This window comes from Euprymna scolopes, chromosome 44, assembly GCF_053919585.1.
Source record: "Euprymna scolopes isolate OS-2025 chromosome 44, ASM5391958v1, whole genome shotgun sequence".
Classification (NCBI taxonomy): domain Eukaryota; kingdom Metazoa; phylum Mollusca; class Cephalopoda; order Sepiida; family Sepiolidae; genus Euprymna; species Euprymna scolopes.
The window spans coordinates 22,054,990-22,082,808 of NC_136525.1; the positions used below are offsets into that span (position 1 = coordinate 22,054,990).

General features: G+C 34.1%; 2 protein-coding genes across 5 annotated transcripts in view; both read right to left on the bottom strand.

Annotated features, from left to right (window-relative positions):
• Positions 1–27,819, bottom strand: part of LOC145268734 (uncharacterized) — a 365,002-nt gene that overhangs the window by 271,956 nt on the left and 65,227 nt on the right. For all 4 annotated transcript variants that reach the window (XM_080124311.1, XM_080124309.1, XM_080124310.1 and 1 more), the window contains exon 3: positions 13,722–13,856. In XM_080124311.1, the coding sequence (XP_079980437.1) occupies positions 13,722–13,856 (135 nt within the window). The remainder of the gene's footprint in view (positions 1–13,721; positions 13,857–27,819) is intronic.
• Positions 15,089–19,363, bottom strand: LOC145268735 (uncharacterized). Its single transcript, XM_080124312.1, has 2 exons — positions 18,363–19,363; positions 15,089–18,301 (listed from the first exon to the last, which is right to left on the bottom strand). Exon 2 carries the CDS (start codon positions 17,337–17,339, stop codon positions 16,884–16,886), a length of 456 nt encoding a protein of 151 aa, XP_079980438.1. The 5' UTR covers positions 17,340–18,301; positions 18,363–19,363; the 3' UTR covers positions 15,089–16,883.

Below are 27,819 nucleotides of genomic sequence, written 5' to 3' on the forward strand. Positions count from 1 at the left end.
ATGAGAACAGTAGTCCAAATAACCCACATAATATGAATTATCAATCCTCATTTTAAAAATTCAGACAAAAAAAAAAAAAAAAAAAAAAAAAAAAAAAAAACGAACAAGAAATTTCTGTCAATTTCTGGTTGGTTGTTTTTTTTTTTTTGTTTTATGGCATATCAGCCTTTTTGCAGGTTATTTAATGTTGAATCCAATCATTTTGAGAAAAGGTTTTATGCTTCAAATTCTTTATATTTTCAAATATTTATTCATGGAGTTCAGTTTGTTTTGTAGAAGAAAATTGTTTTTGCTTTTGATTTTCAGAATATGATTGAATTTTGCAAAGGTAAAGAAAAAAAACTATAGCGTTAGTCTTTGGTGCCATTTGGTCAGGAAGCTAGCATTTTCAAACTGTCTGATCTGGTAGCACCAGATGCCCTAACAGGTATTATTACTCCGGGCCAAAGTGGGCAATGATAACTAAGGGCAATAACTCCACATTCCTTAAAGCTTTCAAATTGAGCCTCACCACTGGATGTCTTAAGGTTATACACAAGACCGCAATTTCTGGATTTTTGTCATTGCAAAATAATCTGTTGCTATTTAAGTCAATAATAAAATTTTTACTCGTACGGTTTACTTTGAGACTTCCAACTTGAAATACCCCTCCCTCTTTTACTCATGTGATGTCATATCTGCTTCTGGTACACAAGAGGTTGAGCTGACAGTGTACATAACTGGGCCCTATTTCCTGTTGTCTATAATATAAAGGGCAAAAATCTGTTTAAATGTATGTATGTATGCCTAAAACTTTCGACAGAGGCGACGGATTTTCATGAGATCGGTATCGTTTTGAAGCTTGACCCTTCGGACGACAAATATTGAAAAATTGGCTAAAAACATTAATTCCTTCACTCTGGGGTAGCAAAAACTCGTATTTTCAGGACAATTTAGCAAAACACTCATGCACAAAAAATGTTTTCTTGAATTAGTTTAAATATAAAAAAAAAACGCCAACCTAATTTCGCTCACGTGGTCATAGAGCAGTCAGTATAGTAGCAGTGTCATTATCGTTCGAGCTACCAGATCAGAGGTTTTTTTTCGATTTTTGAAGTTTTAATATTGAAACGGGGGTATTTATGCTTTTTTTTGTTCATTATGTTTTTGCATCACGTTTGCTGTTTTTTTTTTTTTTAAGAAGCTTTAACATTATTCGCTTATTTTTTTTTTTGCATAACGTTTCGTTTTTTTTTTTGCATAACGTTTCGGTTTTTTTTTTGCATAACGTTTCGTTTTTTTTTTTGCATAACGTTTCGTTTTTTTTTTTCTCATATTTAAACATGGTTCGCTTATTCTATATTTTCTATTTTATTTTTATTTACCTCCCCACACACACATACACCTCCAAACATCCAGACAACGCCGGGTACCCTCGCTATTTTACATATATATCAATCATAAGCCTGCAAATTTATTAATATAGCAAACAAACATTTGGATTTATGATAAATTAAAGTTGGAAACCCTTGAAAAGTTACCAAAACAGTATTTTATGAATAGTTTTCATATATTTTTGGTTCCGACAATTTATAGAGTTGCCTTGTCCACCAAGTTCCAGTCATGAATGTGCAACAGTCTTTGTTTTATTGTTGACGCATACCTGGACATGGTATGCTTATAACAAATTCATTATATTATTTGGATTCTTTGAACTGTTCTCATCTTGTGTCATTTTCACAATGTTTCGGTCGATGTAACCTTCAACCTTCTCCAGGTGTATCTTGTTGGACTCTTTAATGTTTCTGTCAAACTTGGAAATTCGGACGAAATTTCGAACGGAACCGTTTATTTACTTCATGAGGGTAGCATGCTCTTGTTCTCTCAGCCATGACTTGATAGAGGTCCTAAGTAATTTGCAATTGTATTTTTTCGGTCACCCACACTGAGAAGGTAGGCTCTCTCTACCGTGCTAGAAAGCTACTAACGCCCGAAAGTATCCTGTACCTCTATAAGGCCATCCTTCGCCCATGTATGGAGTATTGTTGTCATATTTGGGCTGGTGCATCTGCTGCTAGTCTCTCACTCCTAGACAAGGTTCAAAAGAGAGTCGCCGACCTGATACGTCCTGAACTGTCATCTAAGCTTCAGCTTTTGCCCCACCAATGAAATGTTTCGCCCCTCTGCTTGTTCTATAAGTATTTTAATGGTGAATGCTCTGACGAACTGCAAGCACTTGTGCCTCCATGACGTAATTACCCTCGACAAACCCGACAAGCAGCTAAATCCCACTCCTACACAGTGGAGAGATCCAGGAGATGTAGGAGATCTTTCTACTCCAGTAGTTTCTTCTCCAGAACTGCTAGACTTTGGAATTCCATTCCAGCTCTCTGCTTCCCCAACTGTACTGGCATGCAGAAGTTCAAGAGTAATGTGAACCGACATCTTACTGCCCAACTCCCCACATAGTACCCCTGTAGCTTATGTCCCTGATAGTAGCCCCCTACATTAAAGTGGCAATGTGCCTTGTTTGGGGTGAAAATGTAAAAAGAAAAAAAAAAAAAAGTTGAACCTTCAACCTTCAGAAAGTAACTTTTACAATTGGTGCAGTGGTTACAGTACTTGGAAAAATCAATTGTAAAAGTGACATTCTCTTGAAGGTTGAAGGTTCAATTCTCAGTGTGGGTGACCAAAAAATACAATTGTGAATTACTTAAGACCTCTATCCAGTCATAGCTGATGGAACAAGAGGATGTTACTTCCGTGAAGTAAATAAAAGGTTCCGGTCAAAATTCTGTCTAAATTCCCAAGTTCGATAGAAACATTCCCGAGTTTGACAAGATACACCTGAAATGTTACATCAATTGAAGCATTGTAAAAATAACTGAGAACAGTAATCTGAAGAATCCAAATAATTCGAATATTTTGTTAATTTAAATATTTGGTCAGAGTTTACGTGTAAGGGGAAACATCCCCATGCCAGGTTGTCCAGACAAACTTCTGCATAGAGAGACTTCAGACACTCAGGGGCAATGTCTAGTAAATATTTATATAAATACTTTTAATTTTCTTATTTTTTCGAGTAGAGGATGGGGCATCTTATTAAATACCAAACATTCATCCACTAACTCATAATTCCAACTGAGAGATCTTTTTAAGATTCTAACCGCCCCTTTAAGTGCATGTTTGTATCTTTCTTGCACTTGGTTCATCAAGTATATTGGCCAGAGATATATTGGCCATATATATAATTTAAAGGAGATTAGAACAATAGTCTAAAGAGCTGGATGTATTTTAATGTAACAGTGAAATTACTAGTTTAATTAAAATACAGGAAATAGAAAGTGCTCGTTGTAATTTAGATATATAATAAGCTCGATAGGTAAATGTCCTAGAGCTAATTCAATATTAAGTAATGTGATTGATAATTTAAATAACTTAAACCAATCTACCGATCAATTACAAATTAACCCACCATATAATAATCCAACAACAGACCTAACGGAAAATAATTACAATAAGCAAGAGGTAATATATTTTGGTTCCACATCTGGCCTAATAAAACATAGAATTTCAACGCACAAACATTCTTTTAAAAATAACTCTCTGTCAAACCAAACTACTCTATCCAACTATATTTGGCAACTAAAAAATAGCAATATTTCTTTCAACTTAAAATGGCGAATAATTGAGACTTGCAAATCATATAAACCAGGAGATAAATTTTGTGCACTATGTACAAAAGAGACCCTAAAAATTTTAAAATATGAAGATATAAAAAATACAACCACACTATTAAATTCAAGACAGGAGCTTATATTTACATGCAGTCATAAACGTTGGTTTAAATTTAATAAATATAAACCACCTTAAATCATTAAAAATTACTTATTAGTAAAAATAGATTACAATTTATTTATTTTTTTTTTTAAATAAATTAAGTCAGACTAATTATCCCCCTTACACCATTCAAATAAATAAAGTAAAGAAAACATGACAATTATCTCCCCTTACAACATGTAATTGCAAAAACAACATTCGGAATATAAACCGTAGCGTCTTTAAATCAAAAATACGCTAACGGAAATAATTTATTGCACGGGCGTCCCCCCCCCTTTTAAAATTCATCATTCAATAAGATAAAAAGCTATAGCAAATATCTAAATGAGTATTTTAACCATAGTTCCTGATTTCAAAAAGCGAAAAATTAAAAGGTAAATATCTCTATATATTTTTAAAGCAAACTTATAATGTAAATTCAAATCTATATTTTACTCTATTTATTTCTATCTCTAACCCATATTAATTTTCTTATAAATTTTAAATCCAGACCTTTTATTTCAATTTTTTTCAGATTCATCTGCCTTACTTTTAATGCTAGGTTTATTTATGGTGTCTTAAATTCAATAAAAACCCTTCAAAATTTGCTGACGAGGAGACCTTGCTTATTAAAAAACTATATGTAATTATTGCACGTAACTTGATGTATACCACAATAAAAAGCATTGTTTTCCGAAACGATCGTACAGATAATTGATTTTGTTGTTGCTCCTTCTTATGAAACGGATTTTTAATTTAATTATAATTTGATTTTTAAATTTTAAATTATCAATCACATTACTTAATATATATATATATATGTGTGTGTGTGTTTGTGTGTGCGTGTGTGTGCGTGTGTGATGAAAATTATGGAAGTAATATTTTGACATGATGGAGAGATAAAAAAAAAAAAAGAACAAACCAAATTATATGTTCATCAACATTTCATCTTTATTTCAAGTTCAAAATTCATGTAAAATAACTTCTAAATTGATGAAATTAAAACAAAAAAGACAAATACAACTGAAAAGTTTACAAAATGAAAAAACAGGAAAACATGTATAAGGCAAAAAGAAAAAAAGGGAGAAAATCTCAGTTTATGAAAATAAGGGATTGTCTGACTTGCTATTTATTTTCTCAGTTCTTCTAAATACTTTCCCACAGAAGAGATGCTGCGAACCTGTCTATGCTTTATCATTATTTTCATGGCAAGTGCTCGTCTGAGCTCCAATATATGGTTCCCCCATCCTGACTTTTACAAAAAACACTTGTCTAATTGAAACCACTATCAATAATTTCCCCCACTCTTTATCTATACTTAAACCTAAATGTAGATTCCATGAACAAAGTTTCTTTCTTAAAACTGCTTGCTTGTGGAACTTTTGTTTCCCTGCTTTCCAACTAACTACAATATGGCTGTCTTCAAGTCCAATGTGAACAAATTCTTAATGGGCAATCTTTTTAAATAATCCAATTTACCAAATTTCCACTACTAACAATTACTACGACATGTTCCCTTTGACCACTGTACATTCATTAACCCTTATCCTCGAGTTGCCTCCGGGCTTTGATAAGTGGCGATTCTTTTGTAAAAAAAAGAAAAAAAAAAAAAAAAAAAAAAATTGAATTGGGTTCATTGCACTTGCAAACAATTGCATGAATGGACTGATATGTTTAAAAACATTAATAGGTTAGAAAAAAAAAACTCTGGAGCAAAAAACTAGATCTGATATCTCGAATATTTTCGTTCTTGTTTATTAAGGTGGTGCTTGATCAACACTGCTGGAAAGCTATGAGAGAAAAATTTTTTATCCATTATTTTCTCACTCTTTTTTTTTCAATGAAGTGAAGATCAATAATCATTATTTTATGGAAATATTTTCAACAATAAAAATAATTAAAATAGTTTTATACATAAACGTGGCAGGTTTATTTAGTTCCTTTTTTATTCTCTTCATCGTTGTTGCTTTTCAATGAAAAAAGATGACATAAGGCGATGTCTGCCAAGTTTTCTTCAAAGTCTTATTTGGAGAGAAAGACTAAGAAGAGAGAGAGACTAATGAGTTAGCTAGTTTTTTACTTCTTAACTTTAATTTTTTTAACTTACTAAATGAGAAGTACAGACAGACAAACATCCAAGTAACATGCGACTTAAATTATGCTACATTATTGGCTTAGTTTCGTTCACATGGCTCCACTCGAAAACATGACATCATTTTTTATCGTCTGTTTTGTCTACAAAGTTTGACCTCTGCCCCCTACCTCAAACACATGCCATCCGTTTTTCATTCAATCCTAAGAACTTTGTTTTACAAATCTGGCTTATCATGCACTCAATGTGACCCTTACCAAAATTCACAGAGGCTAATGTAAGGTCCCTAATGTGCAACACAGACAAGACATGAAAGCACTTGATGTAAGGAGCTAAAAAAATGTTCAGAAACACAATTTAAGGTCTAAAGCAGCCAACAATAGATTGACTAAAAAACAGTAATTCTTCCACTTTTGTCAGAACATCGTTCATGGAATGTGAGGACTAAAGGACAAAATAAGGAAAGCAAGAGTTACAAAACTGCTGAAAGTAAACCCAAGATCCACTTTCTACTTCTGATTATTATATGGATAGATTCAAACCCAGAAAGCAACAATACTTCCGCTTCTGTATATGGAAAATAAACCCAAGGTCGACTGTACTCTCCTTAACTTATTTACATATGACCTCGGCCAGCTTTTAAACTCACACCTACATACGTTTGCAGTTCTCCTAAAAAACCTGCATTCCTGTTATGTAATTCATCTTCAATCCCTACAACTACTAAGAGTAAAATAATAAAAAAGAGTAAAAATTTAAAAAGAGTAAAAATTTAAAAAGAGTAAAATTTAAAAAAGAATAAAAATTTAAAAAGAGTAAAAATTAAAAAAGAAAAATTTAAAGAGTAAAAATTTAAAAAGAATAAAAATTTAAAAAGAATAAAATTTAAAAAGAATAAAATTTAAAAAGAATAAAATTTAAAAGAGTAAAAATTTAAAAAGAGTAAAAATTTAAAAAGAGTAAAAATTTAAAAAGAGTAAAAATTTAAAAAGAGTAAAATTTAAAAAGAGTAAAATTTAAAAAGAGTAAAATTTAAAAAGAGTAAAATTTAAAAAGAGTAAAATTTAAAAAGAGTAAAATTTAAAAAGAGTAAAATTTAAAAAGAGTAAAATTTAAAAAGAGTAAAATTTAAAAAGAGTAAAATTTAAAAAGAGTAAAATTTAAAAGAGTAAAATATTAAAAAAAGACAAAAAAGATAAAGTTTTAAAAAAGTTTAAAAACAGTTAAATAAAAACAGTTTAAAAAAGTAAAATAATAATCCAAAAATATTAAGAGTAACAAAACAAAAAAAAAACAAAAAGAGTCAATCACATCAAAGGGAGAACACTCTTTTGGTGTCTATTTCACAGGTTTTTCATTGTTACAAATCACGAGAACTACAAGAGATTCTTAAGGACATTCACAATTCTAACCATTTAGAATGCACACCGGGGGGGGGGGACAAAAACAAAAAAACAAACAAATATGCCACAAAAAAATCATAAATGCTGAAAATGTTGCGGAATTTTACAACTCTATCTACCCTAAGTGTAAGAATCAGCAGCAGCAAAGGCTGGCCAACACGCAAAAAGATCAGCAGCAGAAAAACGCACATATGCAAATTAGGAAGTGTCCGCGAGAAGAAGGAAAAAAGAAAAAGAAATGCAACACATGTTCGGCAGAGAAAGAAAGACGATGTGGAAAGAAATGGACGTGTGAAGCCGCAGGCGAGAAATGGTTGGCTAATGTCAGCGTGAGGTCAGAGAGAGAAAGAAAGTCGACGTCAAAGAAAATAGACGTGTAAATAGCGAGGGCGAGAATGGACCAGCTGTGACTGGCATGCAGTCGAAGGAAAGAGAAATGATTGCCTGGTAAAATGAACATGTAGAAGCGAGAGACATTTTTAAATGCCGAAAGTAATGGCAATAATAAAAACGCGTTTGTTATGTTGATTAATCGGACTATTATTCTCATCTGGGGCGTTATTAGCACAACGTTTCAGTCACTGCAACTTCCGACCTTCGGGTGTTGAGAACATGTTTCTTTTCCTACTAAGGAAAAAAACGGTTGGCTGCATTACAAGAATTTGGACCGTTGTTTCAGGGTGAGTCTGTAGATCATAAAGAAGGTTCAATCATCAAGGGTCACTAAGATATTTGTTAAAGGTTTTTCTATGGCTCAATTTTTTGGGATATCTATACAGATTGTTAATATTAGTGAAAAAAAAGTGTTTCATGTAACAGGATCGATACCCATATGTATTTTTTTTTTTTTTTTTTAAATTTAAAAAACAATGTAAGGGGGGGTAACTCTAAGAAATGTTTTTGTTATTGTGAAGTTACCTCCCTTGGGATGGGCATATATCATGTTTTCTTTTTCTGTGATTTGTAATGCAGAGCCAACCCTCTTTTTTTCTTAGAAGGAAAAGAACCATGTTCTCAACACCTGAAAAAGGTCGAAGGTTGCAGCGACCGAAACGTGCTAATAACACCCAAGATGAGAATAATAGTCCGATTAATCAACGTAACACAAGCATTCACATCTTGTCTAAAATATTTAGAATTGCAAAAACGTTTTTGTTAAAGAAAGAGAGAAAATGCTGACCCGGACTTATTTCTTTTATTTGTCTGTAACGGCAACGTTACATAAGCAAGATAGAAGACAAAGAATAATAAGGAATTATATCTCTTCTCATAAGCAAGATATGAGAAGAGATATAATGCCTGAAACCAAATGGCAACTTGTGTTTGGATTGACAGTCTTTTCCAAAGTAGACAACAATATCATGTTGCAATATTTTTGGTATACTAAAAAGTGTATGATCGTAAAGATTTGAGCGATACGAATGAACCAATCAAATGTCAAAATTGCTTTTTAAAATAGACTGAAGTTCTTTGAATTCTTCAGTGATACCTTTCTGTCTTGACACAAGAAGACCACTATGCTCTGCTGATCCTAACTTTACCTGAAAAAACTTTTCTGACTGGATTTATACCGCCATTTTTTTGGGGTGTGGGGTGGGGACAAATACATTTTTCTATTTCAAGAATGGCTCTACACTCAAGAACTACATCGTGTCTTTTCTGACATAAGGTAATGAAATATGAGCTCTTATTTATTTGCTGTTCTCATCTTCAGTGTTATTTTCACAATGTTTTGTGCAATGTTATCCTCACCTTCTACAGGTGTATCTTGTTGAACTCTTGGGAAACTTTCTGTCAAACCCGGGAATCTGCACAAAATTTTAAACAGAATCCTTTATTTAATCCACTGGGGAGAGGGGTAGCATGCTCTCATTCCATCAGCCATGAGTCGAGTAGAATTTCTAACTAATTCGCAATTTTATTTTGAGTGCCGCCCACACTGAGGATTGAATTTTCCACTTTTTTAAGTCTGAATTTTACCTAGCACTTTATCCATTATGCCACGAATCTTCGCATGCTACCCCACCTCCCATTTTAAATTTTGAGCAAATTCCCCAGTTTGATAGAAAGATTTTAGATGAGAACAGATTTAGACGAAAAGAAAGGGTAAGAGTGGCACAATGAAAAATTGGAACGAATTATGCTCGGCATCAGTTTACATAAAAAAAAAAGAAACACCTGGACCAGACAGCAAACTAAAGTAAACCACATCAGCACTACCATACAAATGGCTAAACATAGATGAACAGGTTACCTTTCGAGATATACAGACATTTAGAGCAGCAGAATGACCCTTAAGACAATGTAGAAAACAAAATCTGATGAAGCAACAACCTCAACAGCAAACCGAGTCCCACATGGAAAAATAGGAAAGTAAGAGAAGATATTTTTATAGTAGAAAATATTTTATGCCAGGGACACTGACACAAACCCGTTAAACCACGAATAAAAATACATAATTTATATCAAACGCACCAGAATGAAATTCTCTACTTAACTAGCCAAGTTCTAACGATTATAAGAATTTATTTTACACTTTTTTTTAGTCAAAATTAGGTTAACAACTTTTAATTCTGAAGAAAGTGTAGTATCTGTTCTGATGCTAGGCTTAGTCGATTCTATCCTCAGTCAGTGAAACAGGTCCTTCTAGATTAAGGTAATTTTTTAATTTTTGTTCCAATCCAGAGTGTTCTTTTTGCTGCCTAAATATATGCAATATAATGAAATATGTATGATATACATTTATAAGCGAAATTACAATGCAATATTTTGTAAAATAAACATTTGTTTATTTCAGCGTAATATGTCATCATCAGTTTTTTTTTTTTTTGTTTATTTACAAACTAATATATAACTTAAAATTTACTGAAAAACTTGTTCTACAAACATTCCTAATCTTAGAACTGGTTTCCTAGAACTTGTGCAGACAAGCTGAAAATATTTGCTTTAAAACAAAAGAAATCCAGTTTATTACAGTAATGAAACAAGGGAAGTAACTCTCCCTTAAATGTTTAAAAATAATAGTAAAATATTTTTGGTATATCAAAACAAGACTATAGTTACACCGTTACACACACACACACACACACACAATTTCTCTCTCTATTGGATGTTATTATCCCCTCGTCTCGATTTTGTTTGATTTATTCATGCATACACCGGTTTTTTTGTTTTTTTTAAATGCTATTCATAATTAAGTTGTTTGTTCGTCTACCTCGCTTTGGCTTCCTTTTATCTACTAAATTTTTGGACAGTTTTAAGATCATCCCTATGATGATTTAAACAATAACCATAATTTATGCAGTAATTGCGCAAGAATCTCTAAAGCTAAATATCAATATTTGAAAATTGTTTGAAACTTGATCAGGGAAATATTTACTCTCAAACTTCAATTGGACCGTTAAAGTTCAATACCACCCAAGTATATAAAATAATAAACGACTTGTTGTCTCAATTCAAAATAATGCGAATCATAACTCACAGGACGTTTTCTCTCCTTCAACTTGTTCAAGTCAGCAATGGATAGTAACATTCAATGTTGTTAAGGCAAAGTTTCTTTCCTTAAGTGCAAGAAACCTTCTCAACTACCAATAGCCATGACTAATAACACCCTACATAAGAGCTTATCATTCAAACTCCACAGCTTAACATTTACAGACAACATGAATTGAAACAAGCCGAACATGCGGGGTCCTCCCTCCACAAGTTAAAACTTTCCTTTCACCATGACTAATGTTTGTGCAAAATTTTTGAAAAATCCAAGACATGGTTATTGAGAAAAGTGTGAACAAATGAACAGATGAATGATTTGGGGGCAATTTTACCTCTATAATGCCCCCTAGGGGAGCAACAAGAGTAAGCCCGGAAACTCTGTCATGATGAAAGTTAATTTTGTCATGATGAAAGTCATGACAAAATTTCAAAAATATTCAAAGAATGCGAATGGTTGAACGATTTTTGGGCAATTTTACCCCTATAATGGCCCCTAGATGGGGGACAACCAGAGTTATTCCGAAAAATCCGTTCTGGCAAAAATTTACTTTCACCATAACTAATGTTTGTGGAAAATTTTTTAAAAATCCAAAGCATGGTTAATGAGAAAAGTGCGAACAAACAAACAAACCAACAAGTGGGAGTGAATTATTAGGTCTAATTCCTCCTTTTCGGGGGACCAACAAACACATTGAGGACATTGCCAAAGCTGCTGCAAAGAAGTTGAGTTCTCTCTGTGCTATAAAATTATTTAAACCCAAGAATATCCTGTACCTTTACAAGGCCGCCATTCCCTCGTGCATGGAGCATCGTTGCTATATCTGGGCTGGTGCATCTGCCACTAGTCTCTCACTCTTAAACAAGGTTAAAAAAAAGAATTTCTAATCTAATATCATAACCTCTATACTGGGCAAATGTGCTTTCAGAAAATTCTCTAATCTAACATGTTAGTGCATCCATTCTTTTTGTGGACTGTTATCCTCATCTTCATAGTTGTTGTTTCACCACATTTCGGCCAACTCATCCTCTGGCCTTCTTCAGATGAATAACCGTAATGGGATGGGAATGCTGAGTCTTGTAACTGTATCCCCAGTAATTACTGCCTTCCATAGTTGTTGTTGTTTCATAACATTTTGGCTAACTAGCCTGCTTGGGTAGGATTGAAACCGCTATCTTCAGATAATGCTTACCTGGAATCATTGAGACAACACCTCTATCCACTGTGCACGGATTGCGGTGGAATAACAACAACTATGAAGATAAGGACAACAGTCTGCAAAATGAATGAATGCTCAAATTATGAAGCCTCATCTGTAAGGATTTCAAAAATAAAAAACGAAAAAATTGATGTGTTGGGTTCGGTCAGATTCCATATTGCAGATGCATCTGTCATTTGTCTACAGTTGAACAAGAGAAGATGAAACGAGAACCAAGCACTCATTATGTTATATCAAACATTCCTGAAACAGCTACTGAAAATAACACTCAAGATGAGCACAGTAGTCGGAAGAATCCAAATGCATAAAACTCAATTACAAACCCTTTAGACCTAACTGTTCAAAAGTCATAATGATGGGTTAATTAGTTTAGGAGTGAATCCTGCACATATAAACATACCTTTATAAAAATAGATAAAAACTTGAATCATCTTTTTTCTTTTTTTTTTTTTTTTTTTTTTTACAACAGTGTCCGTGCTTATCAAGGCCCAGAGGCTATCCGAAGATAAGAATTAATGAGTGAATGTGAATACTGTACTATATATCGGTAATGATGGAAATTAGGGAAGATTGATTATTTATGAGGATGGCTCAACAAGAACTTGTTTAAGTTGGACTTGGAAACGACCATGTTATAGTCAGCTAGGAAGCAATCCCATGACATCGTATTAGTTTATAAGTGCATCCTATATATATGGGAATAAAAACAGAGCATTAGTCTGAAGAATCCAAATAATACTAATTGCTGTCTAATACCTATTGTTACAATTTCACTAAAATCCCGGGAAACTGATTTTCATTAAGCGATTCTGTTTTTTTTTTTTTTTTTACCCCACCTTTAGCAATTGTGTTCCAAAAGTCATAATCGGTTAATTAGTTTAGGAGTCAATCCTATACATATAAATCTACCTAAATTTATAAAGATAAAAACTTGAAATTTTTATTTTGTTTCTTTTTTTTTTTTTTTTTTAAAGAGTATCAGTGCTTATCAAGGCCCAGAGGCCATTCAAGAATAAGAATTAATGAATGAATACTGTATCATGTATAAGTAATGGTGGAAATTGGATAAAAATTGATTATTTAAAACGATGATTCAACAAGAACTTGTTTATGTTGGACTTGAAAATGACCAGCTGGGAAACAGTCCTGTAACATTGTGTTAGTTTAGAAGTAAATGCTGTATACATCAGGGCTCTATGGACAAATTTATTTTTAGTTGACCTTCACAACTAAATATTTTTGTTTACTAGCCAAATAGAACAGTTACTAGTCAAACCCTTGTGATTTTTGGAATATGACATCTTCATTTCATGATACATACATCATAAAGAGTTTTCTATAATTTTTAAATAAATGTAATTCTAAATATACAACAAATTTCATGAAGGTATAAACATTTGAATTTCTTCAGGTGTTTTTTTTTTTTAAAACAGCCTTCATAAAAAAAAAAGAAAAAAGGATATTGTTCTATTAAACTTTTATTGTTTAAATAATTTAACTTTTTCGTCTTATATAAAAAGAAAGTTGAAAAGATATTTTTCATTCAGTAGTGAGCTTTGGAAGATTGTCAGTGAAAGAAATACAATCGTTAAAAGATAAGCGTTTCATTATTTCTAGTCGCCACTTTGAAAAATCACTCGCAAATGTGACTGTTTCACTCGCAACGTAAAGCCTTGCACATGAACCTACCTAACATTATAAAGATGAAAAATTTTTTACCTCACATTGCACATTCGTATCCTGGACATGTCCATTAGCGTTCAAACTATGAAGAGCAATTTCTGTTGGAGGTTGGTTATCCAATGGACCGTAATCAATAAGGGACATGGGACCTGCAGATGTTGATGACAAATTCTGAAAATATTACATAAAGAAAAAAGTTCTAATTAAGAAATAAGTAAACATTTTGAACAAAGTTTATAAAAAATTTTTTTTTTTTTTTTTTAAATCAAAATTTTTGAGATGAGGATGGATTATTTGGACTACTGTTCTCATCTTTAGTGTTATTTCCACAACGTTTCGGTCAATGTAACCTCCGACCTTTTTCAGATGTATCTTGTCGAACTCAGGAATCTTGTTTGTTAGCTTCTTGAATCTGCACAGAACATTCTTTAATTCACAGGGGTAGCATGCTCTTGTTCTGTCAGCCATGACTCGGTAGAAGTCCTAAGTAACTCGCAATTGTATTTTGAGTGTTGCTTCTTCTGAAGAATGAATCTTCAACCTCCAGAAGAGTGTAACTTACAATTGAATTTTTACCAAGTATGTTCTCAACTGTGCCACACCATTGCAAACAATTCTAGTATGAATTTTTAGGTTCTTGAACTTATTTTTGTTTTTTGATTTACATTTTTCTAATTATCACGATATATCACATATTATTACAAGGGGCATTCCAAAAGTGATACCTCCTACTTTTATTTTTTTTTATTTTGCCGGATGAATCAAAGGTGATTGCAAATTGCATTGTTATGTTGACTGGATTTGTGTATTCATGACCTGAAAGTTTCGTCTTTCTGTTATAGATATTGACAGTGTGAGACTAAGAAAGTAATCCCTATCATGGACGTGCTTCAGAAGCAGAGATGTGTCATTGAATTCTTAGCAAAAGTGCACCGAAAATGGTGGTGACTATGTACAGAAATAAATTCTGAAGTCCAAAAGGTCGCGCGTTTTAATGGTACCATTCCCGTCTTTGTAGCTCTTTAACTTTTTGGGTTAAAAAAAAAAAAAAGGCTTTACGTTTAAAACGATCCTTGTATTTTATTAATGGTTTTCATATTGTCTTAAATTTTACACTGTCTGCTTAGTAGATGATTGTTGTTGCGAGAGTTATGTCCCCTTGTCATAACTCTGAAGCTGAGAAGAGTTATTGCCCTTAATTGTTATATGTTCTTAGTGTAATGACGTATTTAAATAAAGTATGTTTACCTAGCTCGCTTGTCCATTTATTATCGTAGCCATCCTGACCAATAAACACCATGACGTAACAATCGTCACCCAGCATATGCGCAGCTTCTTTGAATCCTCCTTCTGTCTATAATTTTTACTTCGTCTCAGAGGTAGATGGTTCCCATTCTTCCTTCTTTTTTTTTTTTTTTATCTCTCCAAGTATTACGGTTTTTCGGTGTCCTTCTAATCTTTTAAATACCGACATGTTTCACCTTTATCGAAGGTTACATCGACCGAAAACGTTGTGAAAATAACACCCAAATTAAAAGCAATCGCCCAAAGAATCCAATACGAAAGTTGCTCAATAAACAAAACAATCTCAACAGCGACATTGACTAAGTTATCTCCCCTTGGGATGTCTGGGGCTGTATTAATTAATGAAGGAGATTTCCATTTTGAAATTATATGTAATCAACGAAATAGGTAAAACGGCAGTATTTTCAGTTATACCGAATTATATTTTACAATATTCTTTGCAAACAAAATGTTACGTTGATTAAACATATTGTAAGCCACATTTTTAGATTAGTTATCTCCCCTTTGCAGTCTTTCTCTGATCACACAATATAATTTTATATTCTCTGAAGTGTTTCTAGTTTAGTACCGCAAAATACAAAAAAAAAAAAAAAAAAAATTCGTCTTTTCAACCGCCGAGTTTGATATCACTACTGGCACCAGACTTCGTCTGTCTCTCCCCGATCTAACCTGTCAATTCCATTTATACATTCTTCCCGCATGATTTTCCGTGACTTCCGCCAGCGCACACCTTTTAAACCTACGAGCGCCATCTTGATTTCCCTCTCTTTCGCCCAACCTTCGCCTGACACACACGCGGTAAGACTTCTTTTCATTTGATCTGGGGGTCCCCCCCCTTTTCTTTTGCTAACTTTAAACAACATGCCCCCCTGATCTCTGGATCACATTTCATAATTCCTCATCCACTGTGGCGTTCGTCTTTCCCTACTTGGTCTCTGCAGTTTCTCGCCATTCTCCTGCTGCACATCGCTTTCCACCCTTTCATTTTCCACTGGCCTGATGTCAAGAATGTATCTCGGTACTCCGTCTACCGCAACTTTGTTGCTAGTATTATTCCCAGTTATGCGTCCTCTGCCCCTGGAGGTTTCACCCATACTTCCTCATTGAGTTTGATGGTCCCTGTTGTCTCCGTCTCACTGCTTGCCGGCTTAACCCTAGGATGCCTGCAGGAGTATTTGAATATTGACAGGTGTGGAACTGTCCCTTGCTGTTGCCCCGATCTAGGTGACATGTACCAATAGACCGCTTGCTCAGGCGAGGTGTTCCCTCTCTCTGCCACTGCCTTTATTGTCCGGTGGTTTCTTTCTACAATCCCGTTGCCACTGGGTCTATAGGCAGCTCTAAAGAATTGATGGATATTCCATTTTTTTAGCACATCCGCAACTGCTGCTGATCTAAAAGCAGTACCATTGTCGGTTAGAAGCTCTTCCACTGGACTGTGCTCCAGAAACACCACGTCAAGGGCTGCTGCTATTTCACTGCCTGTTTCACCTCACAGCCTTTTCCATAGGGTGAACCGCCCGGGGCCACAGTCGACCATCGTCATATAAACTCCACCCCTGTAATGGGTGAAATCAACTGCGAGTCTTTCCCAGGTCCCAGTTACGCCTAGTTCTCCAGCTTCATGCGCCCTTGGAGCAGGGTCAATTGACTGACACTTGTCACAAGTCCTGACCATTTGTTCCTTTGGGACACTTGGATCAATTTTTCTCACCAGGTACAATGTCCTCTCTACCCCCATATGGTGCAGATTGTTTAACTCTCGCACCCCAGAGCTATCCAGATGAGTCACTGCAGCAATATGCTCTTTTGTTGGCACAAGCCAACTTTTTCTCACTCTTGTGAGAGCATCCGCTTTATTCTTCTTGGAGGCAACCATGATTACATGCAGCTTCAAAGAAACTCCTGCATCAGCTCAGCCAGCATCCCGAGCCTGCGCTTCACTAGCATCTCTGCTGCCCCTTTCATTCTTATCCTTTTGTCATGTGAAATCATCGATTTCATCCAAGCAAACACAGTGGCAGAGTCTGTTTTCACACAGACGTTGCGTAGTCCCCATTTTAACGCCAGATTAACTCCTTTGGTAACTGCATCCATTTCTGCTACATTGATGTGGTTAGCATCATCCTTCTTCTGTAGCCAGGCCGCATCCTCTGCACCCACTCTCCCCACTTCCAAGACATCCCCTGTTGCAATACTGCTTGCATCACACCCCACGAATCCATCCAGTGTTCGTGGCACGTTCCACATTCCGCGAACTGGGTCTTGCTTTTCCACTTCTTTTAGGACTTCTTCAATCAAGGCGGTCGTTCTTCCTCCCACTATCATCCCATCCTCTACCTTCGGCATGCCTCTTTATGTAGCTGCATGCTGGCCTAAGCCAGCCGGCAATAGGGTAATGCCCAATCAGCTTTCCGCATATCGAAAACAGTTCCCCTTTGTTGAGCTTTTCTTTCATTTGTGGGATCTCGTTTCCCCTTCGAAATTCCAGGCCACCCGACGCGTTTCGTTTCAACTTTAGTCCCAAAGCCACTCCCCCATCCAATTCTTCTGGTGCCTTGGTGACCAACCCGAACTTCTTTAAGTGAACCATGACCTCCTCTACAGTCAGTTTCATTCACGAGGATGTCGTCAATATATGAGCTCATAGCGCCATCTTCCTTCCCCATTTTTTTCTAGAATCTTCCTTAGAATGGTTGACATGATCTTGGGTGCCGAGTTCAGCCTGAACCTCACCCTAGTAAGGCAGTAGGTTCTGCCTTTATATCTGACCAACTGGTACTTCCAGAGTTTCTTGGCAATGTGGAGTTGCAAATAGGCAGATTTTAGATCGACCAACTTAGAGGCACCACTCATTTGCCTCCATTCTCTGATGGTCTCATTGCAAATATCTACAGCATCACCCCCGGTATGGCACTTGACGTGTCTGTTCAATTCTCGGAAATCTAGTACTGGTCTGATCTTTCCTTTTGTTGGTTGCAGAACGGCCATTAATGGCAAGATGTCCGATTCGACATCATTCGTCCATGGCAACAGTATTCCCTCCTCGATCCATCTGTCCACTTCTCGTTCAAAATCCTTTCTTGCTCCTCCTTTAAGCGAGTTATCGTAACATGCCACCCTGTTTGTTAACGTAGGCGGTTCATTCTTCCATGCCCACTCCACTGTCCACTGATTCCCGTCGAATTCCGCTTTAAAATCCGGATCACTGATTGATATCCATTTCTTTTCTCGAACCTGTTTGATTCCTTCATCGACATGCTCTGTTACTGTGCATCCGGCTGGTCCAAACCTCACGCTATTCCTACCGACTGTGACACCTCCAAGTCGGCATATTACATCCATTCCGACAATCACTTGGATGCCAGGCACCAAGTGATCAGTGACAACCGCATGGACTCTCATCCGGTGATCCTTGATTTCAATTGTGACAGTCCTCCTCCCTCGACATTTCACTCGTGACCCATTGAATGCCACTGCCACTACTTCGCCCTTCCCTTTCAATCCTCTGACAAGGTTAGTATTGTAGTATGGTAATGGTACAGCCAGTATCGATCAGGGCCACAGCTTCTTGTCCTTCCACCACAATTTCACGCTTGGGCATCCGCTGCGAGTGCGCCATTATTCCCAAGTCGGGGCGGCCGCTGGCGCTTTGGCTCCTCCTTGACAGTTTCCCGGACTCTTGCAGTTAACTGCCATGTGACCTGATTACACTTGTAGCACACAGTCCTCTCCAAGAACTTCCTGCAGTCTCTCTGCAGGTGTGGGCCCCACATTTAAAACATGCACCTCGCGGTCTCGGGGTAGCTTTTGCTCTCATCCTTCTGTGTTGTTGCCACCGTTCCTACGGCCTCAGAGGGTTGGGTGCTTCTTGCAGTTGGAAGCAGATCACTCACCTCCAACATCTCAATATCTGGGACCTGCTGCAGCCTCTTCGAAATCTCCTCTGGTAACGAATGCCATCTTTGCTACATGATTCGCAACCTGTCTCCGAATTCCTTCAGTTCCACCAATCGTTTGACTTCATTTGCATACACATCGACGGATTCTCCCGTCCACCTCTTCTCTTTTAATTTGTTGTATGCCTCAAATGGCCCTTCCGCAAATGCCTGTATCAATCTGACTATGATCGTCTCAGCATCCCCCTGTTCACGGGAGCTCAGCTCCAAATATAGGGCCAGCACGTCACCCTCCAGGAACAACGGTATCACTGTGGCAACGTCGCCAATCTTTTGGAGCTTTGCCACTAAGTCGACTTTCTTTAACCAAGCCACCACATCGCCTTCGCCATTAAATGGCTTTATCATGTTGTTCAAGCCGGTACCCATCACCAAAATAGCTTGAAGTGTTTCTAGTTTAGTACCGCAAAATACAAAAAAAAATTTGTCTTTTTAATCCAAACAACCGCCGAGTTTGATATCACTACTGGCACCAGACTTCGTCTGTCTCTCTCGCTGATCTAACCTGTCAACTCCATTTATACATTCTTCCCACGTGATTTTCCGTGACTTCCGCCAGCGCACACCTTTTAAACCTACGGGCGCCATCTTGATTTCTCTCTCTTTCGCTCAACCTTTGCCTGACACACACGGTAAGACTTCTGTTCATTTGATCTGGTTTTTCCCCCTCTTTCCTTTTGCTAACTTTAAACAACATTCTCTATTAAATTTACCAAATTAACCGTGGTGTAATAGTTTTGTTTTACGGCATGTCAACCCTTTCGAGTTATTTAATGACGAATACAATAATTAAAAAAAGTTTTATGCTTCAAGTCGTTTATATATTCAAATATTTATTCATGGTGCTTAAATGTTTTTTGTTTTGTAGAGAAACATTGTTTTGTTTTTAGCTTGACAGAACATGATTGAGTTTTGCGAATGAAAAGGAAAAAATAAACAATAACATTAATGTTTGGTACATTTAAGTCAAGAAACTGATATCTTCAAACGGCTTGGTCTGTTAGCACCAGACGTGATGTAAAGGATCAAGTGCTAATTAATACTTAGTTCTAAATGGCAGTCTTTTGGAGGTTGAAGGTTCAATCATCACTGAATGATATTAAGAATACAATTAAGAATTACTCAAGACTTTCTACCCTGTTATGGTTGATGGAATGAAAGCAAGCTTTTTCTGTGGATTAAATAAAGGGGTTCATCTGGAATTCTGTACAGAGTTCAGAGTTTAACTGTTAAACTCTGAACTCTGTACAGAATTGTTAAATTTCAACATGATACACCTGAAGAAGATCTGACGTTACATCGGCCAAAACGTTGTGAGAATAAAGTTCAATATGGGAACAGTTGTTAACATAATCCAAATAATGCAATAAAAGTGAAGCTATTGTTTTCTGACAGTTAAAACATTATTTAATTAAAAAAAATTAATTAAAAAATAATTTAAATAAAAAGAAAAATATTAATTAAAAGAAAATTGTCCGAAAAATTAAAACTAAACATATTAAAATTTTTGAAAATTATTTTTTAAAAATTAAAAAAAAAAAAAATTAAAAAAATGCCTATTATGGTCAAGGGGGGGGGGGAATTCACTATTATACTTCCATTATAATTGTAAATTGAAATACTTAAAATCAACCAAAACAACTTTCTATATTCTAAAAAGCAGTTTATTAGCAATGCTCACAAAAACTTTAACATTTAGATTTTTTCTATCAAAAATAGGATGATTATAAAATATGAACAGGTCAAAGATATTTATTTTTTTAATTATAAAAATGCATCCATAACTTTTGTTTAAATACAAGCATTTGAAGCTGAAAAAAAAAAAAATAAAATAAAAACATTTTCCCAAAAATATTTAGTCAACATTTTATTTTCATTGATAAAATTCTGTGAAAAAAAGCTATTCAAGTAATGAAATTTCGTATGCAGTTGTAAAAATTTAAAAAATATGAACAAGCTAAGACTAAAGAAAAAAAAAGATGGCGAAAGAACGAATTAAAAAAAGAGATTGGAAAAAAAAAAGAAAAGAAAAAAGTGCAACTAACGAAATTCGAAATTTTTATTATCAATTTTCATCTGATCTCTACTTAACTGTCATGTTATAGCAATGAATGTATCCAAAAATTACGAAAAACGATAAGGTAGAAAAAATTATTAAAGAAAACATTTTTGAAGAAAATTAGCAAAAATAAAATGTTTAGCTAACCCCCCCCCCAAAAAAAACAACCCCCCCCCCGGATAATTCCAAGGAGAGGTAAATAGCATGTAACTATTCCCATTTTTTTTTTTTAATAAATTGTGCGTTTTGCCTTGTTTTTAGCATAACTGGTTTACTTCCCTTGTTATTATTATTTAGTCTTTCTAAAGAAATATGGCGACGTTTTTTTATGATAAAGATCGAAAACCTTTTTTTTTTTTTTTTTTTTTTTAAATAATACGGTAATATTTAAGTACTTCTGACATGACAATTAAGTAGATATTGTTTTTCGTTAAAATTGGCACAGAAAGGTCAGTAGTTACCATTGTTTTTTGGGTTTTAAATCGATTTTTTCGTTTTACTGAACTTCGCTATTATAGTGTAGTTGCACCAAAAACTAATCAGACAGTAATAAAATGTGAACAGATTATTAATTAATAAAATAATTAATCATAAAAATATTAATTACTACTAATAACATTATTAGTAGTAATTAATATTTTTATTATTAATTATTATTATTATTATTATTATTAGTAGTAGTAGTAGTAGTAGTAGTAGTAGTAATTAGTATTTTTATTATTCATTATTATTTTATTAATATTGATGACGATGATTGGAATAGAGTATAAAAATATTGCATAAGAAATAATAGTGGTGGTAGTATTAGAAACAAAAACAAAGAAAAATATTGCATAAGAAATAATAGGATTATAAATAAAAGAAAGAAATAGTAACAGTATAAAAATAGTTGTGATAGTATACGAAATAATAGTATATGAAAGATAGGGTCTGCCAAACGATTGCGAAAAATGGATCGCACGTTTCCGTGACGTCAGATTTGTGTTAACTATACGAAGTATGGAAAAGCAGAAGCGACTTAATGATTTTTTAAAACCTTTGTTTATCTTCTCCAAATTGCAATTAATAATTAATCTTTGTTATAATTTTGTTAGGTTTTAAGATTTACACAGTTTAACGATTAATAATATTATAAACATTTGTATATTAAATATGAAATACGGTTTTACTGAATGTTCGTTTGGTTACCTACGAGGTTCCATATTTTGTTTGATAAAAAGAGACAAACAAAATCTGAGGGGGGGGGCTACAAAATGCTTAATATTTGTGCAATAATATTTTCAAATTGGTTTTAATCTGGCGATAAAATAGCTGACAAGAGTCATGTTTATATGAAAACTTAATATAAAAAAAAAAATTAAACACAATTAAAAATCTATGTCGTAATGGAACATTTTGAAATAATGGAATTTTAATCGTTTTAATCTTTTAAAAATTAATTAATGTTTACGAAGTTTCTTTTTCTTAGCAATTAAACTGATTATATAGTATATATTAATTCGAAAAACGCTATTAAAAAAAATATATAATAATATTAAATTTATATCATATTTTTAATTGCAACTTCAAGGTAATTTTTTGTTCAATATGTGTATTTAAATTTTTAAAAAATAAATAGGTTTTACTTATTTGAACTCTTATGTTTCATAATAAATAGAAATGACAATAGATTTAAATATATTTTGTTCGAATTTCGAAAAAATAAATATGGAGGGGGAAGAACACACACTAAAAAAATATTTTCCCTTGTATATTTTACGGAAACTGCATTTTATATGCAATTTCATTCTAAAATGGATAAGTATCGAAAATTTCATAAATATCTGACCATTAGTTGATTTTTGCTAGATTTATTAAACACGGGTATGTTTAAAATGTGTACTAGTACATGGGAACGTTATTTTTAAGCGCCAATTATGTAAACACGATTTTCGTCTCGCAATTTCATTATTTTCGTACGATGAAAATTTTTTTTTTAAATATTACTAGTTTATTTTGCCCTTCTTTTAAATGGTACAAAAGTTATATTGATAATATTAATTTATAATAAAGTTACATCATTTTACATATAGGAGGGGGGTAATTCTGTGGTGACCTTTGAAGGTTCATAATGAAAGAAATAATAATAGTAGTAGGAGTAGGAGTACTATAAACAATATAAGAAAGTAATAATATAAACAAAATATAAGAAAAAGTGAATAGGAATAGTATAGATAAAAGAAAGTAGTAGTAGTAGTAGTAGTAGTAGTAGTATGCAAAATAATAGTAGCAGTATATGAAACAAATAATAGGAGTAGTAGTAGTATTATAAAGAATATAAGAAAGAAAAAAATGGGTCTTATTTTTATTTCTGTCCTTATTGCTATGGTAACACAACGAGACTGACAAATGATGCAAATGATGGCAATTTAGCGCTGCTTGCTGATATTGCTGTCCATACCGCTGCCTACTAAAGAATCAACACTTTAGCAAAAAAAAATATTATTGCTTATGCACTTGTGTTACCGCACTATTTTTTAAAATTGTATTTTCTAGTTAAATTCAATTTTTACGATATTTTTGTCTGTTAGATTGTTAGGTGAAAGTACAGAATAGTTACAAAACACCCTCCCTTTCACATGTTAAGAATGGCTTTCTAAATAATATTATTTCAGCACGGTAACATAAATGCACAAGTACCAAAATATTTAATTTGGTGAAAAATATCCACAGATTTACAGTCTTTCTAATAATCTGACCCAAAATGTCTATTGGAGTTAAAGTTGGGCAGTAAGAAAATTTGAACCGAAAAGATGGTTAAGATAAGAGTCGACAGATCCATTTTTTTTTTTATTTAATAAGGCCGATAGCCATTAGTTGCATGCTCTCGTGTAATGAATGAATGTGTGAATGTAGGATTGACATGAAATTCTTAAAGATAAACTAAAATGGCTGAAAAATGAGCTGAAATGACTTAAATAAATAAAAAGTAAATGACTTAGAATGACTTTAATGAACTTAAGGATGAATTGAATGACCTTAAGAATGACTTGAATGCTTAAAAAATAACTAGAATCCTTCAAAAACAACTTGAATGAGCTGGAGAATGACTTGAATGGCTTTGAGACTGGTTGTAAAGTGGGTGATCATTTTACATTAAATTAATACAGAAAAGTGTCTTGGCCAAAAGGCCAAGAAAAGCTTAAAAAGCTAAGAACAGCATCTATTAACAACAGACCTTTGATCTTAACCAAAAAGGCCAAGCACAAAAGTGTTACGGACAGACCAACAGACCGAGCGACTGACGGAGTGACTTATAGAGTCGCTTGCACGCGACTAAAAACTCGAGCTGTCGACTATCCAAAGACTTTAGTTATAGCATACTTATGGTTGTTTTATGGCATATTAATCCTTTTCAGTTGTTTAATACTAACTCTAGTCATTTTGGAAAAAAAAGGTTTTATTCTTCAAATTCTTTAAATCTTCAACTATCTAGTGTTTGGTTTTGCTGTTTTGTTTTACGGCATATCAACTTTCTTTGGGCTATTTAATACCAAATCTAGTAATTTTGGAAAAAGTTTTTATGCTTTAAGTTCTTTATATCTTCAAATATTTATTCATGGAATTTGGTTTGGTTGTTTTGTAGAGGAAAATTATTTTTGTTTTCGACTTTTCAAGACATGTTTGCAAAAGGAAAAGAAAAAAAACAAAAAAAAACCCATAGCATCAATGTTTGGTACATTTTTGGTCAGGAAGGCAGTATCCTCAGACAGCCTAATCTGGTAGCACCAGATGGCTTAGCAGGTTTTACCACTTTGGGCCAAAGTGGATCTGAAAGCAATAGTAACCAATAGGCAACTCCATTCAAGCTCATACTCAAGACTCTTTCATAACTTAGTTTTCCGTTCAGTTTTTGTGCTTTATTTAGGACTAGCGAGGGGTACTCGGCGTTGCCCGAGTGTTTGGAGGTGGGGTGGGGGGGTAAAAAAAAAAAAAGTAAGTATGAGGATCGAACCCGAACTGTTGAGGCAAAGTTGTGAAAGAAAACATGCGACGTTAACCATTGCCCTACCACGACATGCTTACGGAAACACGTTTGAATTTATTTAATTACTTGGATTTAGCAGGTGCTCGTTTTAATGAGTTAATGAGGTCAAGTTTGACTGCAGGATTTCATTTACTGCTGAACGCCCCCTCCCCCAAGATGTTATAGGAAAAAGACTAACCCACATGCGGCGAGCGACAAATGTTGAATATTTATCTTCCCGAAATCGAGCAAATTAAATAGACAGGCGAGCTTCGTTGTTAACTGTGAGATATTACGATTTATATGTGATATAAAAAGTTTTAAAAAGTTGTGAAGCAAGTGACCGCTTCTCTGAAAGAAGCCTTTTGTAGACACACAGAAAAAGCGAACACATACATACATACATACATTTTCGCTTTTATATTTATAGAAAACTAACACTTGATTTCTACATGCGATATATTGATATCCAAGTATTCGACGAAGATTCTCCTCTACCTCTCAAGCATAGAGTTAGTAAAGAAATAAACAAGTGAAGAACATTAACTTTCCTCTCCTCAATTGAACATTTAACTATGGTATAGTATAACTTCTTGTGGTCTCTTGATCTTACTGGATTCAAGGATAGGAATTCATCTATTCTAATGGAGTATCCAGTTTAGTATTGTTACTAGTTTTGGGATGATTAATCGGAAAAATTTGTGTCTATTTTCCGATGCAAAAAAAAAAAAAATAAAAAATTCTTTTAATTTGTCTTTTTTATTTGATTTTGTTTTCAAGTAAAATATTTCACTGCTGGTAGTAATGATGAAATAATATTTATTGATTTTTAAACTACCAGTAAAACCAACATCTATAGATCATCCCCCACAAGTGTATTTGAGAAAATATCAGCATATTCAACGTGCTTTTACAGTAATCAGGAATAAACAACTTTATTGTTAAATATTTAGAGATTTATAAAGAATCGGGATCTGTAATTGTATCAGAATCGGGAAAATGTTAGAATTGCCCCATCACTAATTGGTACTATAGCGAACATCACTTAGAGAACGTGTAACATTCCTCGAATAAGTCAGTGTGAGGCAATCATACCAAGGGAATCTTATTTTGGCTTCGAAGACTGTTATTTTAGATATTTAGTCAGGTTTTATTTCATGACCAAAACAATTTTTACTTTTGTTTCTATCCGGGGTACCCCTTTTTGGGGAGCTGGATTTTCCCCACATTAAAAACCAACCTTGTGTCTAACTCTGCCCTCCTGGAGAGGCAAGTAACTAGGAAAAACTAAAGGATTCATACAATAGTTCTACAATGTACAATCAAACCAAACCCAACACATTAGGTCAAAGTATTTGTTGAAGAAACTATATTTGCCAGCATAGAAATTATCTTAAAGACATTGATTATGGTCATGCAGAGTATTCATCCTCTTGGAAGAACTGTTCCAGAATGGCTTGAATTGCTGGAAAATTGGATGGCCAAGGAAAACTTGGAAGTGATTAGACAAGATTGTATAGCGTTAACTTTTGAGACAGTTTACCTGCTGGACTGTGAGGACTAGAGTGTGTACTTGCAAAATGTAAAAAATCGTCTTATCCTTGGACAAGTGAAAATGACACTAAATGAATAGGAGATAGACTTTGCATTCAAGTTGTGTAGCAAGATGTTTGTTCACATTACATTTAGAAGATGGACTTTGCATTCATGTTATGCTTTCATTTAAAAAGAAAAGATTTTTTCTGACAGAACCTTGTACAGAGAGGCCGAAGACACTTGAGGATAGTGTCTAGTAGACAGTCAGGTTCTTTCCAGTAGACATTGTGTACATGAAATTGATTTAATTTCTAACAAGGCTAAAAATTTTGTTTTTATTTGCAACCGTTTCATCGCCTATACAATCAAAGCAAAGTTAGAATTTTTTAGAATTTGACTTTTATAGAGAAGATCAATATTCAGGAATACAGAAAAACAAATTTCACAGTATATGTGCTTTGTCATATCTAAAATAATTCCATCTGAGCATTTCACAATGATGAAAATTCTATTTCAAACCAAATAATGACGGACAGACGAATGAACAAAGCATTTTATATAGATTGTTGGATGCATGCAAACAAAGCATTGCTACTAATTGTTTGCCTATCAGATTTAAAACGATGACATTCATAATCCTCTCGGAATCTGACCGTTTTTTGAGGCCATTACAACCAATGGACAATGGAAATTGTTCTATTAAATTGGTCAGTTGTATTAAAACTCCAATAAATCAATAAATCTGTCCATATTTTTAACGTCAAAAGCAACAAGTTTCTCATCGTCATGAGCGAGATACATTTTTTCTGGAGGCAGAATCAGAAATAATTCATTGTGTTACTAGAGTCTGAATCAGTAAGAATCACAGCTATAGGATACATTTTTACCAAGTTGAAACTATTTTAATTTATTTATTGCGGACTATTATTCTCATCTTCAGAGGAATAGTTGGCTGAAATGTCATGAAACAACTAATAAAGATGAGAATAATAGTCCGCAATAAATAAATTAATATAAATAATATTCATCTCAATAATGAATTCCAATTAAAATAATATGTATACCATTCTGTACGGACCCGACCATGGAAGATCAGATAATAAATAAACGTGGATTTTTAAGATAAAAAAATCCAACCTTGATCGCCCTTCGAGGCCCGTGGCGCAGTTGATAGAGACATTGAATCTCTATGGTTCCAGATTATGATTGTCTGAAAATAGCAGTTTCAATCCTACCCAAAGCCGGCCAGAGGTTTACTTGGCCAAAACG

Bases quoted from the DNA above. Each gene is read 5' to 3' on its own strand.
- LOC145268735 (XM_080124312.1), bottom strand. From the start codon at position 17,339: ATGCCGAAGGTAGAGGATGGGATGATAGTGGGAGGAAGAACGACCGCC.